The sequence below is a fragment of the Ambystoma mexicanum genome, chromosome 10 (genome assembly GCF_040938575.1).
Source record: "Ambystoma mexicanum isolate Mex_15411 chromosome 10, UKY_AmexF1_1, whole genome shotgun sequence".
Taxonomy (NCBI): Eukaryota; Metazoa; Chordata; class Amphibia; order Caudata; family Ambystomatidae; genus Ambystoma; species Ambystoma mexicanum.
The window spans coordinates 305,205,070-305,222,591 of NC_090932.1; the positions used below are offsets into that span (position 1 = coordinate 305,205,070).

The 17,522-nt window shown below is 48.3% G+C and overlaps 1 protein-coding gene and 1 non-coding gene across 3 annotated transcripts in view; both read right to left on the reverse strand.

Moving 5' to 3' along the window:
- The window catches only part of LOC138491389 (autophagy-related protein 16-1-like), a 120,380-nt gene that overhangs the window by 66,521 nt on the left and 36,337 nt on the right, over positions 1 to 17,522 (reverse strand). For both annotated transcript variants that reach the window (XM_069617893.1, XM_069617892.1), the window contains 2 exons: positions 8,841 to 8,912; positions 8,213 to 8,333 (listed from right to left, as the gene is read on the reverse strand). In XM_069617893.1, the coding sequence (XP_069473994.1) occupies positions 8,213 to 8,333; positions 8,841 to 8,912 (193 nt within the window). The remainder of the gene's footprint in view (positions 1 to 8,212; positions 8,334 to 8,840; positions 8,913 to 17,522) is intronic.
- Positions 8,506 to 8,773, reverse strand: LOC138496877 (small Cajal body-specific RNA 6). Its single transcript, XR_011278336.1, has one exon. It is a non-coding gene; the product is annotated as a small Cajal body-specific RNA 6 (non-coding RNA).

Below are 17,522 nucleotides of genomic sequence, written 5' to 3' on the forward strand. Positions count from 1 at the left end.
ACCTTGCCGATTGACGGTAAGTAGAGGAGCTGCTGCCGGCTCCCTTGGAGGCACCCTGTCTGCCTCCGGAGCTCCGAAAGGACGGCCGTCGCTGTTGGAGCACCCCCAGTGCACGGGCCGTCTCCGTGTCCGTCTTGATCGCCTGAAGGGATTCATCAACCGCCTTGCCAAAAAGGTGGTTCCCATCAAAGAGCATGTCCATCCTCGTCGTCTCAGGCAAACGCCGTTGCCCAACTGACGCAAACCGGTGTCGGCGACGTCCGTAGCCACCGTAATGGCGTGGTCAGAGGCAACCTCACCTTCCTGCAAGATTTCCAGGGCCCCAGCCCTCTTGGCATCCGGAAGGAAGTCCAACAGAGGGGCGATGTTAAACCACAACTCCCCGTCGTAGCGGGCTACGATGACCAGGGCGTTGGCCGCCTTGATGGTCGTTGCTGCAGATGAGATGATCCGTCGTCCCATCGCATTCAGTTTCCTACCTTTGCCGTCCGGAGGGGAGGTTTAAGTCGAGGCCGATGCACCCCCCCCCTCCCGCTTTCTTCTTGGCCCCCGCCGAGACAACCGAGTCCGGGGTAGGGTTGCGCTCTAAGGCACAAGGGGGCAGCATCGGGGACCCGGTACTACTTCTCGTACCGGTCCCTCTTCGCACGAGCCGTGGCAGGCTTCTTGAGGAGGGCGAGCCCCTCATCCCAGATGTCATCAAGAAGCAGTACGGCGAGGACCGTCTTCCTTTTAGCCTCGCGCCGCTGGTAAAGGAACCCCTCCTTTTTCTCGGGGCAGAGCTGGAAGAGCTCGGATGCCCTGGAGATCATTGCATGGAAGGATCCAATCTCGTTGGACGGGGACGCCCGGGCAAGGGGCGACACGTCCCGTCGTCACCTCCGTCGTCATCCGTACCCGTCGTAGTCGTGTCCACGCCTGTATCATCCCCGTGGGTAGTGGACCCGAGGGGGGGGGGGGGGGGGGGGGGGGGTTTGGGGCGGCGAGGCAGAGAAGGCCGCAGAGGCGGGAGAGGAGGCCTAGGATGCGTCCTCCTCTTAGGCGGTGGGGCTCCCCGAAGGTCCTGGCTCCGGATCCTCTGTCGGGTCTGGCTCAGGCTCCTCCGTCGGGGGAAGGGGCAACCTAGACCTTATCTCCGAGCAGAAGGACTGGATGGCTGACAAAATGGCCGCAGAGGTGTCCTGCGGTGCCGGAAACGATGGGCACGAGGGCTCTTGAGGAGCCTCGTCTGCGTCACCGTCGCCCTCGTCGTCGCCCCTCCCGATGGGCTGTGTCTCCTCCACGACTTGGATGAGCTCCTCTTCAGAGGTCGTGTTCGTATCCACGACGGCCACCACCCCCTATCCCCCTTTTTCTAACGTGGACTTCGTGTGGGGGGGTCTTCTCGATGGGCATGAAAGACTACTCCCTCCGCGGTGGCAGGGAGACTCGAGGGCGCCTCCACTGGTGTAGCCTCCACAGGCTGAGCCAGGGCCCCGGCGACATCCTCAATCGAGGTCCTAGCAGGGTGAATCACTGCCAACGTCTTCTGTACGCCCGGGGCCTTCACCTTCGGGGGAGGGTCCGAGCCTCGCTCCCCCTCTGCCGGAGTCTTCGAGATCGACCGGGGCCTCTCCAGAAGCTTCGCCGGGTTCTCGGACTTCCTCTTACCCGAGCCAGAGCGTTGGCTCGTGGTCGATGGCGCCGGGGAGGGTGCGCCCTGCCTGGCAGCCAAGGAGCCAGACCGTTCGGTGCTCCCGGTGCCCGCGGTGCTTAGCCTTTTGTTGGGCCCCCGTCGCCCTCACAAGACCGCTCGGACGACTTCTTCTCGCCTGGCGGGCTCTTACCTTCCAGCCAGTTGGCGAGACGGAGGTGGCGATCCTTCATGGTCCGCTCCGACATGTTTCCACAAAACGTGCAGTCCGTTCCCTTGTGCGTCTTGTCCTCATGGAGACAGAGGCATAACAAATGCTCGTCCTCCTTGAAAACGTTCTGAAGCTGGCATCCAGGGCAGGTTCTGAATAGCTTCCCGGGCGTCAAGCTCCCTTTCTCCTCGGCCATGTCCGGGGTAGGCCTCGGAACTTCTGGAATCCTCCAAAAGCGTAACTTGACAAAATCTTCACCCTTGAGGGGTGTAGAAAACTCTGAAACGGATCCCCGTTGATCGGAAGTAGAAACGGTGGAGCTTGAGGCTTTTAACAGAAAAAAAAAAAGAAAATCTCCTGAAAAGAGCACGAAAACGCAGCAAAAGCTTGAGAGCTAAGCACGAGGACTCCCAACACTTGAACGTGCAGTAAAAATCTGAGGATGGCTGCCAAGGGAGGGGCTTAGGGAGAGGGCAGTCATTGGCTGGGGGCAGTATAACCCAGAGACCAGTGATTGGTTACCACTGAGAAAGACAGATCAGAAACGAAACTGATACCGAGGATTCCCGGCCTGACAGGGAATATTCATGAGCATGTGAATCCATTCCAGACCCCATGCTGGAGAAAAGGGGCTACTAATTAACCACCCCCTCCCCCCAAGCACCCCACTAAAATGGGGTGTGCTGGACCTATGAAGAGAAAAGGTAAGGAACAAGTTACTTACACTGTTGTCAATGGGTCTGGCATGGATTCACATGCTCATGAATATTCCCCGTCAGGCTGGGAATCCTCGGTAATGAAAGAAAAAAAAAAAAAAAATGTTTCTGAACTGTCTTTCTACTAATAACCAATCACTGGTCTCTGGGTCATACTGCCCCCAGCCAGTGACTCCCCTCTACCCAAGCCCATCCTCTGGGAGCCATCCTCAGATTTGGTAGCACGTAAAGTGGCAGTAGGACCATGAGAAGAGCCGCAGAGGGGCAGGCGGGAGGTTCGCATGTGAATCCATGCTAGACCCATGCTGGAGAACAAGTTACAGGTACGTAACTTGTTCCTTCTCTGGCATGGATTCACATGCCCATGAATACAAGAATACATAGCAGTAAACATGCACAACCACGGGAGGTGGCAAGGCTCAACATTAAGCATCTCTTACCTCCTTCACCAGGCTCATCTTCAAGCGAACAGGTTGCGCAAGCACTGCTTGGCCGACTCTGGAGTCCCGGTCAACGCAGTAGAATTTCATGAAGGTGTGCGCCGACCTCCACGTAGCTGCCCTGCAGATGTCCAGCAGGGGCACACCAGACAGAAGGCCGTAGTAGCAGCGGTCACCCTGGCCGAATGAGCAACAGTTTGCCAACCGGTGACAGTGCATGATGCAGCCGGAGAGCCATCTGGAAATGGAAGCCTTGGAGAGGGCCTTCCCTTGGTTCACAGGGCCAAAGTTCACAAACAGCTGAGGTCTTCCGGAAACTCTGTGCGGTCCACGTAGAACTTCAGCGCTCTAACCACAACAAGCGAGTGCAAAGTCCTCTCAGCCGGCGACGGGAAGAAACAAGCAACACCAAGGGCTCATTGAGGTGGAAGTCCAACGGCACCTTGGGCATAAAGGAGGGGTGCGTCGTCAGCACTACCCTCGTCTGGTGGGATGTCAGGTACAGCGGTTTACAGAAGAGGGCCTTGATCTCTCCCACTTGTCGTGCAGAGGTGATGGTCACAAGAAACGATGTCTTCCACAATAGAAATTTCAGAGGTGCCGAATGCAAAGGCTCGAATGGCGGGCCCATTAGCCTGGTCAGCACCACGTTGAGCTCCCACGCCGGAGCGAGCGAACAGTCCTTTCATGAACTCCTTCACCAGGCAGTGGGACCACAGTGATGACCGCCCTAGAGTTCTGGTGTAGCGGGAGATAGCCACCAGATGAATTTTGATGGAGGCATGTGCCAACCCTGTCTTGGCCAGCAACAGCAAGTACGGCAGCACTTGAGGGGCCATAATCCATAGAGGGTTGATCTGTGCACGGCACCAGACAGAGAACCTCTTCCACTTAGGTCCATAGCACTTAAGAGTCGATGACGCCCTGGCAAGTACCTCCTTGCAGTCCACCGGGATATCGTAGCCTTCAAACTCTAGTGCTGTGTCGTGATGCAGGATCGCGCCTCCTTCCCTGTTGAGAAGATCCAAGTCTGCCTGAAGCTTGACTGGAGGGGGACGCGACACGTCCAGAAGGTCCGGGAACCATATCTGCCTCGGCCATGCCGGAGCGAAGAGGATCATCCTGCACCGGGACCATCTGAGTTGACTGATGAGTTGCTGCAGGAAGAGAGGGGGGGGGGGGGTGCATAGTGGAACAGGCCGTTCCAGGGGGGAACGAGAATACCACCCCCCCCCCCCATGCTCCCCGGCTGGGGAAACCTGCTGGCGAACCTCCGGCACTTGGTGTTCGTCGCGAACAGATAGATATGGGGACTGACCCATCATCGGAATAGAAGATGTAGATCCTGCCAAAGCTCCCACTCGTGACAAGAGCACAGCTCCCTGCTGAGTGAGTCAGCGACGGTGCTCCTGCCAGGTGAAAGGAGTACCAGAGGTACATGGGACCGGAATCTGGTGCTTCTTCTCGTACCAGTCTCCCTTCGCAGGGGCCGTGGACGGGTTCTTCAGAAGGGACAGCCCCACGTCCCAGATGTCGTCCAACAGCGGGACCGAGAGTACAGTCTTCCTTTTGGCCTCGGTGATACAGGAATCCCTCCTTCTGCTCTTCGGGGCATAGCTGGAAGAGCTCCGAAGAGCTCAGAGGCCGTGGTGATCATGGCGTGAAAGCCAATTTCGTCAGGAGGGGGCGATGTGAGATCTGTTCCGTCTCAGCCGTCGTCCGTCCCCACTGTCCGTCTCATCCCTCGGCCGTCCCCACTGTCCGTCTCATCCCTCGGCAGAGGGGATGGAGGTGAAGGATGGAAAGGAGGGGGTGGACGGACTCTCCACCGCTTGGCTGGAGGACTCCCCGATGTTCCAGGCGCCGCTGGATCGTTCGCCGGCGGTAAGGGCGGGCAACCTTGTTCTTATCTCTGTGCACAAGGTGTGCAGTGCCAGCAAGAGGTCTTCCGACCTGTCCGACAGTGTTGGCATCGATTGAGACGGGAGCGTCAGCCAAGGCTGCTCTGGTTCCTCCTCAACCCGCCGTTCTTCGTTGGCTCCACCCTCGCGCTCTACATCCACCTCGCCGGGATCCTTCTTGCAAATCCCAACATTCTCGAACCTCTTGTCCAGGGCTGCCTTGATGCTAGACAGCGCGTCCTCTGAGGAGGTATCCGAGTCCACTAGGACTACCTCTCCCCCCAATTCCCCCCCTCTTCTCAGCCCGGGGGTCTTTTCGATCGTTTAGAAAGACGATTCCCTCTGGGATGGCAGGGAAACTCTAGGCCTGGAGGCAAGTCTCCACTGGGGCGCCTCTCCAGGCTTCGTCTGGGACACCACGACCCCCCCCCAATTGAGGCCTTAGCCGGGTGAATCTGGGCCTTCACGACCTTCGCAGAGGAGTCACTGCCTTGCTTCCCCCATGGCTTTCCCCACCGGGCTTCTCCTAAAGCTTACCCGGGTTCTCAGACTTCCTTTTCACCGAGCCGGAGCGTTGACTCGTAGTTGACTGCCTCAGTGATGTTGCGCCCGACCTGGCAGCCGAGGAGCCTGAACCAATGGCGTTCCCGGTGCCTGCGGACATGCGGTGCATTGCCTTCAGTTGGGCCCCTGTCACCGGAGCACCCTTAAGGTCTTAGAAAACCGCTCAGACTTCTTCTCACCTGCTGCCGGGCTCTTCGCCTCTAGCGAGTCGTTACCGATGGTACGGACTGACATGTTCTTGCATAACGCACAGTCGTCCTCCATGTGCGACTTAGTGCAGGCAGTAGAGACAGAGTGCTCATCGTCCTAGTAGACGTTCTGCATTCCACATCCTGGGCAGTTCCTGAACAGCTTGGATCCAACAGGCGTCGAGTCTCCTTCGTCTTGAGCCATGACTATCTTCCGGAATCCTCCAAGAAGTGAAATACGATATTGGGACACACACACACACACACACACACACACACTAAAGTCGCCCTCGAGGGGCGTAGAAAATTCCCAAACGGGTCACAAATCGGTGGAGCTTGAGGCTCGAAGTGCCTGAAAAATTAGAGTAAACTATTTGTGAAAAAAAAAAATAATAAAAAAAAAGCTACACGCAGTAAAAGCTCGAGAGCTAAGCACAAGGACTCCCAACACTTGAACATGCGGTAAAAATCTGAAGATGGCTGCCAGAGGAGGGGCTTAGGTAGAGGGCAGTCACTGGTTGGGGGCAGTATGACCCAGAGACCAGTGATTGGTTATTAGTAGAAAGACAGTTCAGAAACAAAACTGATTCTCTTTACCGAGGATTCCCAGCCTGACAACGTGGAATATTCACGAACATTTGAATCCATGCCAGACCATATGCTGGAGAAGTAAAGTCAATTTCACTTATTCTTGGGAAAAGTAGCACACACGGAAAGGTATTTAAACCTTATGAGAAATCTAAAGGATTTCTCAGACGATGCACTGAAGGTGATGTGTGTCACCATACAAAAAAGGAGATGCCTATGGAGTTTGTTAGAATCCAAAAACAAAGGAAACACAATCCAAAATCGGATCAAAACACAAGAGTGAGAAAAGGGGCTCACTCACTTCAGGGCTAAAATTAACAAGTCCTAAAGTCCAGCAGAGGAGCTGGAGGTCTCCAAGGTTGAAGGGAATTAGCACAGAAATGAGAATTCTCCCCAACAGGTGCGTTTTCACAGGCTCAAAGGAGGAACGTTTACCACCTGGTTGATTCGAGGATCTGGTCTCTGGAGGTCGAACATGGGGGCCCACCAAAGTTCTGTGAAAATGTGTTCACAGGAAGACTATGCACTGCAATATGGTCCGGGGCATTGCAGCCCAGAAGGTGGGATAGGTGAGCTTATGGCGGATTGTCCCACCAGCCAAAGGGAAGGCGTCATCCTCTTTGGAGCTCCTCTGTGGATTAAAAATTGGGAAGAGGACAGCAGTGGTCTGCTCCAGGTTACTGGTTACTAACCTGGTGAGAACTGCAGTTCCCATGGGTAGAAAGGATCTCTTTGGATGCTTACACTTTTTTTGAGAGATCAGCACCCTCTGCCTTCTGTGGAGTGCTGAGAAGATACTGGGCATCCTCCCTTTCTCATTTTAAATGAGACATTTATGTTACAAAGACAAACTTACCTTTAATGGCTGGTGGCAGCGAACCATTAATTCGATGCACCTTTATCGTGGGCTGTTTGCACAGCCCCGGTAAAGTGACCCATGGGTGCTAATTTTACCAAAATGGCCCCAAGTTGTCTTTTTTTGCCATTTTTGTGTTCTTGTCCTTTCTTGTTCCTTCCCCTGACTTCCAGGGCAGATATTCTTTTGTGAGTTTGTTATCTTTGGCAGGAGTCCTGTGGACTCCCTGCCCAGGCTCAAGAGTGTCTGTGAAGGCAGAAAGTTAGGGACAGTCCAAAACTCTGCAGTTTGGTCTTCCAGGCGGAGTGAGAATGCAGATGAAACTGGAAGGAATCCCTCTCAAGACGACCTGGGAAACTCAGGCCAACCTATGAAAATCCCAGAGCCATCCGCTGTAGATACCGACCACGATTTGGGCATCACAACTATTTAGTCCCATAGACCGATAGACCTGCAGACACGCACAAACTGTACAGAATCTGGAGTGACCACCCATGAAACGCCACAATACAAGGCACAAGCAGAGCCGCACAACAGATGTCTGAAGCAAGGAGGTAAGATCACGCAACCACCTAACCCAACAGCAAAAAAGCTCGACCTTCTGCACACACCCCAAATTCCGCACAAAACACATCCATTGCACAGCAAACTGCACATACTTAACACTGCAACAAAACAAGCCCCACAGACTCGCACAACAGAACATGACAGACTACCGACAGAGAATCTACACCTATGTGCAGGGAACGGTGGTAACTGAACTGAGGCAGTCAACAGCACATCACACGTCTGAGCCTTCTCCCCCCACCATCCCCCCCTGCCCCCCCCCCCCCCCACCATCCCCATCCTACCAGATTGCCTTTCAGAGCTGCCAGAGAACGGTGGTGATCGGTATAAATGATGTTTAACTTAACACCCTGAGCATGGACTGTTCTTTCAAAACGTAGGGGCTAGGAAAATTCTTGTAAACTGCTTATGCACAGCATGTCAAAAACAGATATATGACGCAAAAAATAAAAAAAAATAAAATAATAATAAAAAAAAAAAAAATCACAGAAGCTCGATTTACGAAGCCCAGTAAATGGGAGCCAGGGGAAGTAAGGAGTGTTACTTACAAACTTTGCTACGCAGGTCCCAGAGTTTGAGCGTTCGATCATGACTTCCAGAGACAATGTGTGTGTTGTCTAGGAGGAACTTGGCAGACATGACTTTCCCACTGTGGCCAGTCAGTGTGTGCTGCATGGAACGGGGGTGGGAAGAAAAAAAAAAAAAAAGAAAATTTAAAATAATAAGAAGCCTGTTTAACAAGCACAAGTGCCTAAAGAAGTCTGAACAAATAGAATTTGAACAAATATGTCATTAAGGTCGCAGCACCCACAATCAACTGTTCGGACAATGAAAGGCCTAAGGTCTCAGCTTGAAAACTTTTGATCAGGCACCATTTCGCAATACCTGCTCCAACATTTCCTTCGGTGCTGGCAGTGTTGGATGCCAATACAAGGCTGGTTGAGGCACACTACGGCCACAAGCTAAAAAAAGGCATCACTAGTTGTCAGCAGCCCCACCAGCCATCACAGCACAGCTAGAGCTTGATGGGAGAAAAGAGGGGGTTTGTGCTGGGAGTGTAAGAGGCAGGTATTACAGGTGGTCAGACCTTTTACAGCTCATCACAGACCTCAAAGCAAGTAATGCACATCTTCACGAAAAGTCAGTTGCCCAAAACCCCTTGTTTTAAGAACTCACCCGGAGACGAAGATCTTCCACAGTCCAAATCCTGCTTGCAAAGTCATTGGAAGCTGCTAGGAGATGATGCCCCTACGGATTAAAAAGGAGAACAGATTAAGCGGAGCACTTCAAAATCACGACGCCATGAATGCAAGGCACAATTATTCCACCCTAGATGGGAGACCACGCAATTGAAACAATGTAGTCTGTATTGAATATGCAGTTTCAATTAAGAAAATGCAAGCATGGAAACAGTCCAATTGCAGAAATCAAGATTCCACCGTTTCGGTCCGGGACGAAGGTTAGATTTTCTTTCTATGCTAAACATCTCCCTCACCAGAGAGATCCCCAGCACTTTTTCGCTGGACTTGAGTGGGAACCCTTTCCCACCCACTTGCCCTTTCGTTAGCCCTTTCCATGGAAGTTATTTTTATGACTCTGCATACTTTAATTTTGAAATCATACTTGGGGCATATACATGGCGAGATCAGCACACCCTACCTTAAGGTGAGTGCCGAGGAGATACATCACCCTTTCTCACTGCTCCTATAACAATTCTGTTAGCCAAGCTTACTATTAGGGCAGGTGGCTGTTGACGGACGTGTTCTACGGACTGGTGTGATTTATGCTTGCAGGCTGTCAATCCAGCCACGCTAACGCACAGTAGAGCCACCAGTCATCTTGGATAGTGGCTTTTTTTTTTTTAAAACCATTTTTAGTGTGCTAGTCCTTTCTTGGACCTTCAGCCTTATGCTAGGGGAGGGGGGGGGGGGTGTGGAATTCGGGTCTTGTTCGGTCAAGTCCGAACCTTGCATCCCTTTGTCTTCCTGCACATGCCTGCTTGGAACCAACCTCCCCCCCGCCACCCCCCCAAGTTTGATTGTAGCTTGTGTGGGGAATTGGCTGGGTAGATAAAAAGCCTGCATCTGGAAGCCAAAGGCAAGTTGACCCCGAATCTGATATCTGCCGCAGTCCATGAGAGAGGGGGTCATCAGCAAAGTATTCAGCTCACTCCAGCAGCAGTTTGTGGCTCTGGCGCCTTTTTTTTTAGTGCCAACAAAAAACAGATATCGCTGGTCAGATTCTCCTCGGTTTCTTCGTCCTGAACTCTGGTGAGGGGAATTGCAACTTCTGGAGTTCCACAAGGTTGCCTGCAAAGTTTCAGCATGATTTATTTGGTCCAAGACGGTGCACTCAAAAATGTTCCAAGACCCCGGGTATTGGCGTTCTGCAGCATGGGAAAGTTGCAGGACGTCAACAGATGGCCCAAATTGAAGGTGGTCTTGAGGCTAGTCGGTCCCAACAGCGAAAGGGAGGCAGTCCTTGGCAGATCCTCCCTGTAAAGTTGAAAACAGGGTCAGGAAAGCTGCAGGGCTTCACCGTTACGTCTGCAGTTGTTGAAGGTGCTGCTGGCGTCTGCTTGTCTTCTGCTTCCGAATTCCAGTGGTCAGCTACCTGTAGTCCAAAAATCCTCACCTTATATGCTGGAACCCATTCATTCACTCCTATGGAGCCGTCAATCAATCGGGGGTTGGCTGTCCTGAAGGACAGCCAGCCACCCAGTTTGAACTGGTCTCAGCCAGGCACACCAACAAAGAACAGTGACGTTTTGGGACCCACCCTCACTTTCTGCATTGCCAGACAGACTGGAGCTTGGGCGGGCTTCACAGGAGAAGCCCACCAAAGCCAAAATTCACAAGGGACCCACCCGCACCTGGAATGAATGAGAATTCAGAAGGAACTTACAAATGAAAAATTGTCAAAAAAGGGCTATTTTGAGAAAAGGGTCACCCATGGATGCTGTACTTCTGCTGAGAAATCAGCCTACTAGTAACCTGCACAAAAAGGTAGAACAAGTACACCCTGCCACCAGTCATTTAGATGCGTTAGTTACTTTAAGAAAAAGTGACAAGAGTAGTGGAAATGGAGTTACAATGTAACCCAACCCCCCCCCCCCCCCCCCCCGTCCCCGCACCTAACGTGGCATGTGCTGGTTCCACAAAAGAAAAAAGTAGGCTAAACGTTACCATACTACTCTTTGGAACAGTTTACACAAGAAAATAAAGGAGGCGATTGCAAGGGACTCCTCAGTATCACTGCACAGAGGGTGCTGTGTCTCACAAAAGTCAATCACAGATGCCGTCACTGAAATATATGGAGGAAAGCATACTCCACAAAAGCAGTAATTTTAGATTAGCAGTGAGAGCAGAAGAATGAGTGGTACAAAGTTCCACTCTCTCAGGAGAATAAATAAAATAAATACCAGAGACCAGCAAAAAGTGCTGCAGGTCTCCGGTTAAAGGTAATAGGACAGAAAATGAACATTCTCCCCAACATGTGCCTTATCCTGGCCTGCCTACTGTTGGCCACTGGACCACCAGTGTCCCCCCCCCCCCCCCCCCTTCTGCCTCTGAGATCACTCATGTCCTAGAATAAGGGAGGACTTCTAAAGTAGAATAGAAAATAGAATTAGTGTTGCAAAGTACTTTCTTGATGACGTGCGAGTGCTGTAACTGATAAATCTCTGAAATACAAAGTTCTTACTTGCATGTGAATAGTTTGCTGCCATTATGAAAAGTAACTCTGGGCAAAGTGAATATTTCGCCTGTGCGCCACTCTACTATTTGACGAAAACGTATTTGATTCTCATTTTAATTCTTGCTGCAACCGACTAACTGTTGCTAATATTCACTTTTAGTCAGGCTGGGGATCGAACATAAGTGGTTGTCACCGGTTAGTAAAGTGGTGCGCCAAGAAGCATGAAAACAGGTTACGTAATATTTCACATTTATTTATGGTTCTAAATTTGAGAAGCATGCTGCCATTCTAAATGTTCAAAACAGAGTTCTTACTTATTCATGACGTGCATACTGCCATTCTGAAAAGTAATTCATAAGTTATTGCTTGCCTTTGAATCATGCTCCACTATTGTAAAAATTAACATCGGTGTAACTATTCTTAGGACAGTTTTTCTGAGGTCCAACTAAGGGCCTAGTAAAACCATTCAAATGAAACAGTACACGACACCACTGTTTGTATAAGGCTGTACCAACTGAGTTCATTCTAGCATAGACAGAGAAATCAGGCTCATTTTAGGGGGGATAGGGAGCTGTAGAATCAGTACAAATGAAATTGTAATAGAAATGGGCCAAAGAAAGAAGGGGCCAAAGAAAGACTGAAACACTATGTATTGTAAAAATAAATGGTTTATTTAAATACAATTAGGCCGAGGTAAATCTTGGGGGAATGAGCACTATCACGTTATATATAATCACAATTATAAAAACACCATGCTGGAAGTTACAGACCAAAGCATAACCTAATTTTGAACACCTAACAGGAGTTCTTGGGAAGTCAAACCAATAGTTCCTTTTTAAGATTACTTTCAGTAAGTAATATAGGGGTAGTAGACCTGTGACGCTCAGCAAGAAATCACTTAGTAAACCACCTGGACAATATACTTTGTCAATAGTGGAACACTTCTAGTAACAGTAAAACACCTATAACTGATTGAGGATAACAGTCTAGGGAAGTTGGACAGTGGGATGGAATTTTCAATTATAGTTGAAAGAAGCCAATAACCAACGTATTTATTTTAGGATAACAGTTATGCTCAACGTAAGTAAAACCTATACACTTTTACAGCAACTTAAAGGCAGGTATAAACCTTAGACTGTTTTTGTGAAAACAGTCCAGGGAAAGCAAAACCCAGTGTTACACTTTATGAATGACCGTTATTCTAGGAAGGTAAAACCTAATGCAGACTTATTCTGTACAGGCTAACAGCAAATCAGGGGAAGCTGTTAACCAGTTGGTGACACTCGTACATTTACCATAACAGGAATAGTGAAGTGAAACCAACAGCATTACATTTGGGACGAGCACAACCAAATCACAGGCAAGTAAATTACATCTACTCTTAGAATGTAGAGATGTTTTACAATTTCAGAATGGCAAAATAGGTCTATGGTAAGTAAAACAACTTTACATATACACACTTCAGAATTGCAGACCATTTCTAAAAGGTACGTAATAACTACTGTAAACTCACAGAATTACAGTTCCCAATCAACTATATTTGCAAGTAAATAACTTTTAAACACATTGTCTTTTCTAGACATAAGGCCCAATATCCTTGGAAGTCTTCCCCTTATTAAGGCTAAGAAAAGACAGGAACACTAAAATGGTGAAAAAAAGACATGGGCCATTTTGGTAAAATGAGCACCCATGGGTACCTTTACTGGGGCTGGGCAAACAGCCCGAGGTAAAAATGCACAGAATTAATAAAAAGGTTCACTGCCACCAGCCATTAAAAGGCAAGTTTGTCCTTGTAATGTAAATGTTACATTTGAAGTGAGAAAGGGGATACTCTATCTCCCCAGCACTCCAAGTAATGTGGGGGTGCTGGCCTCGCCTAAAAAAGTAAAAAGGGATCCAAAGAGCCTTTCTACCTTTGGGACCATAAGGTTAGCCAGAGAAACTTAGAAGGGGAGCCCCTAGGGCAACCAAGCAACAATAGGCACATATTGCCAAAAACACCAAGACTCTAGTGTTAAAAATGACACCCATAAAAAGAGTAAAAGATGCGGTGATCGTGGAAAAAGGTTACCACTTGAATAATCCACCAGTAAAATCAAAAAGGTCTGGGGTTAACACAGGTCAGGAAGATTTATCATTACTATGATAATCTTAACCAACAACCATCATTCCAGAAAGATGCTACATGTTGTAAGGCACTTGCTTGTAACAGAAAGAAAAAAAAATGTATTCCTGAAACTGAATAAGTAACAGTTAACCACCAATAGGGCCGGCTTACCTTGAATTGGCTATTGCCATTCCAAAAGTCTACGAATGTGGTTTTACTCCCCATGAATAGCATACAGCCATTCTAAATAAGGTTTATACTACATGCTGCAAGTATGGTGTTTTTTTTTATAATTCCATTTATGACTTATAATAGTACTTACCCTTCTAAAGAATTCCCTTTGCCCATGTATACATAAAATAAGCCATTTCACAATACATCATTGTTTCATTGGCCAGATGTATGCTACAAATTCTGTGTACACCTCTACAATCCTCCCCCTCCTTCCTAAAATAAGCCTGGCTGCTCAGTTATTGCTCCTGGCTGCTCAGTTATTGCTATCAAATATAATCTCATGGGCTACAGCCTTATACTAAGAATTGGGAGTTTCTGCATTGCCCACGGTATGGTAGTATAAAGTAACATTGGGTGGACTAAAAACTGTTTCCCTGAAGTCGGGTGGTGGACCATGCAAGTGGAATAACAGGGAGGGCCAGGAGGCAGAACGAAGATTATGAGAATGCTTGTAGAGCTGGACAAGAGGATGATGAATACAGTGATGCCTAGATTTGTGAACCAGGAAAAGAAATTTAAATCTGGCCCCATTTTGCATCATCAAGCACGGTGACAGTACAAGGAAAGTGGTTTTCAAAGAGACCTGGCAGCGGTTAGGACAGTTCACTAAGGGTGTCATAAAACCACATCTGAGCCAGAACAAAACTCCATGATTAGTAGAAGCTGTACCACCTGAGAACATTTGGTAGCATAGACAGAGGGAGAGAGGGCTGTAGCATGATCCAAAGAAACACTGAACACTATGTATTGTAAAAATAAATGGTTTTAAAAAATACTATTGGGTCAAGATAAAATAAAACACAATTATACAAAAACTCACTTACGGTTTACAACCCAAAGTACAACAGTATCCAGAAAAATCAGCAGTGAAGGCGAGTCAAACCTAGAACATATTCAGAATGGCATGAAGCTATTCTTGGGGAGTAAAACCACAAGTTACTTTTAGATTACAATAAGTAATTCAAGGGTAGTAGACACTATTGGCAAGAACATGGTATAATGAAGTGATTGTGAAAGTGAATTACACTAACACTGGTTACAAGTATCTCTTGCAATACATTAGGAATGGATACAGTTACATGACCAATATCCCTTAAGAACACAGTTCAAAAGGGAGTAACATAACTTGTATATTACCGAGGTGCCTACAATTTCTCAAGGCCAAATAGGAATTAGAAGTGCCCCCAGAGCAGTTCAGGGAATGCACAGCCCAGTAATAAAGATCAAGTGCATCAGCTATTCAAGTTCAGTATAACCTATTGGCACATAACCTTTTACACCATTGATATGCATAAGAATAGATAGTTTAACCAAGGCTACTTTTCAGAAGTGCAGAATACGATTCTAAGGTAAGAACTCTCGACTATTTTAGAAGTACTCTAAAGCACTCCAGGGAAAGCATTACCCAGTTGTACATTTTTAGAAAGAATGTATTGCAAGAAGTAATCCAGTATACTTTAAGATGGGCAGTCCGCAATTCCTTGGTAAAATCTTCACTACAAGACTGTTTTAGAAATGCACAATGCAGATCTGGGAAAACCGAAACCCAATGATACACTTTGAATAACTGAATTCTTAAAGTAGGTAAATCCCATTGGTAAGCTTTTTCACTCATTCAGTTAGGAATAATAAAACAGTACCAACACTTAGTTTTAAGATGTGGTGGTAATAAAGTTGAGACTCCAGCACACAGACCGGCTGTGGAGTCATTGGGTTTGTTCCAGGTAGCTTTATTTACATGGGTACAAATGTACATCATCCAGTTTCTCTTGTAGGTATTTACAGTAGCACAGGAGACATGACAGTTACAGAGCCGACCCACTGGCCATCCTTCCCACTCCAGCTCAGCCCCCAACTGACACTCGCAGAACATTCACTCTCAGATCCACTCAACATTCTCCTGAGCTGCAGCATTCAAACATCAACATTCTACAAGCATGCACTCCTGGCCAGTGACATAACAAATACTACATAACATCTCCCCTTCATACCCTGACAACCATCACAACATCTCCTTTTCACACCAGCCTCAACATTCCCTTTCTCACAACAGAAAGGTAACAAAAACTCCTTCCGTCCAGACCTGCCACATCCAGACACCAAGCCTGCCACACAATCACAAACCAATAAAAGGAACATCAATCATACACACAGGTGGGGAAAAGGAGGGGATGGGGGGGTGGGAACCACGGGTTGACACAACAGACCCGGATGCTACGCATACAACGCAGCAGAGCCAACCGGAACCCATCTGTAAGAGTCCAAACAAAATAACATGCAGGGAGAGTGGTGTTGCCCATGCAAGGAACAACAAGTACAGAAGGGGTACATAATCCACACTTCTTCCCCTCTCACAACCAACACACTCAAATTCAACCAGCTTCCACTTGCTGCCCAACACATCCCACAGAGGACGACCAGAATCAAAAGCAAACCAACTTCCGACCAATTCATCATCAGACACATGCACATGCCTCACTCAGTGCAGACATACGTATACAGGAACGGTGGAAGGAAGCACACATGCAGGGGCAACCTCTCAACAGGAGAGCACATTCATCTCACCTGCGCCACGTACATCCTTACCAGTATACTCATGCATGCGTCAACCAAACCACAACACTACCAGAATCACAATGAAAGATTTGAACATAAATTGTGCTCCTGGTAGCACTGCAATTCTAACCTAAGCATAACCTTAACTAAGACAAAATGTCTTAGTAACAAAAAGGTACCATAAACATTTCGGTGCACATTCCTAATTTACATTAGGCAATACACTAGCTGAATGCATTACTTACCGTAAAAGCATTTGATGGTTGTATCTGCTTAGATTCACATCCAGACTATGCAATACTCTGCATAGTCTGACATCCAGTGGTCACTGCAGAGTATTGCATTTTGTTTTTCGTAGTCCAAAAGGGGACGTCGACAAGGCGTGTCTAACACTATCCCTATAGTGACGTGCGGTGTACCCACAATCCCTCACGTGTCGAGGTCCCTCTATTTTTTTCTGCCCTGAGCCTTCCAGACGTGAGCGAGTACAGAAAAGAGATATAAAAAGAGGTCTATGTTCCTTCCATCCGAGCAGGGAGGAAGGGTGGGCGCATGTGAATCTAAGCAGATACAACCATCAGAAATGCTTTTACGGTAAGTAATGCATGGTCTTCTGATGTTTGTTAATCTGCTTACAATCACATGCTGTGCATAGACTAGCGAGCAGTACCCGGAGTTGGGTTGTGAGAACGAACAGTAGAGAAAAGATGTCTTAATACTGCTTGTCCCACCTGGGAATCAGATCTAGAGTGGGCATCTAGACAGTGTTTTGTAAAGGTGTGTACAGAACTCCAGGTTGCCGCTTTGCAAATGGACTCAAGGGGAACATTTGCAATGAATGCTATGGATGCCCCAGTGCCTCGAGTAGAGTGTGTTCTTGGCTTGAAGGGTAGTTCTCTCTTAGCAAGAGAGAAACAGAGTGATGCATTGCACAATCCATCTAGATATAGTGGATTTTGGGACTGCATCTCCTTCTCTTCCTCCTGCCACCGAGACAAAGAACTGATTAGTTTTTCTCAGTGGTCTAGTTCTTTCCATATAAAACATGACAGCTCTGCACACATCAAGTGTATGCAGGCTTTTTTCTCCCAAATTTGAAGGGTTTTGAAAGAACGTTGGTAGTTCTATAGACAGGTTGACATTGAATTTCAGTGAAAACCTTGGGTGTGCGCGTAGAACCACCTTATCTTTGTGAACCGTTACAAAGGGGTCTAGAACAGAAAGAGCCTGTAGTTCACTTACTCTCCTAATGGAGGTGATAGCTA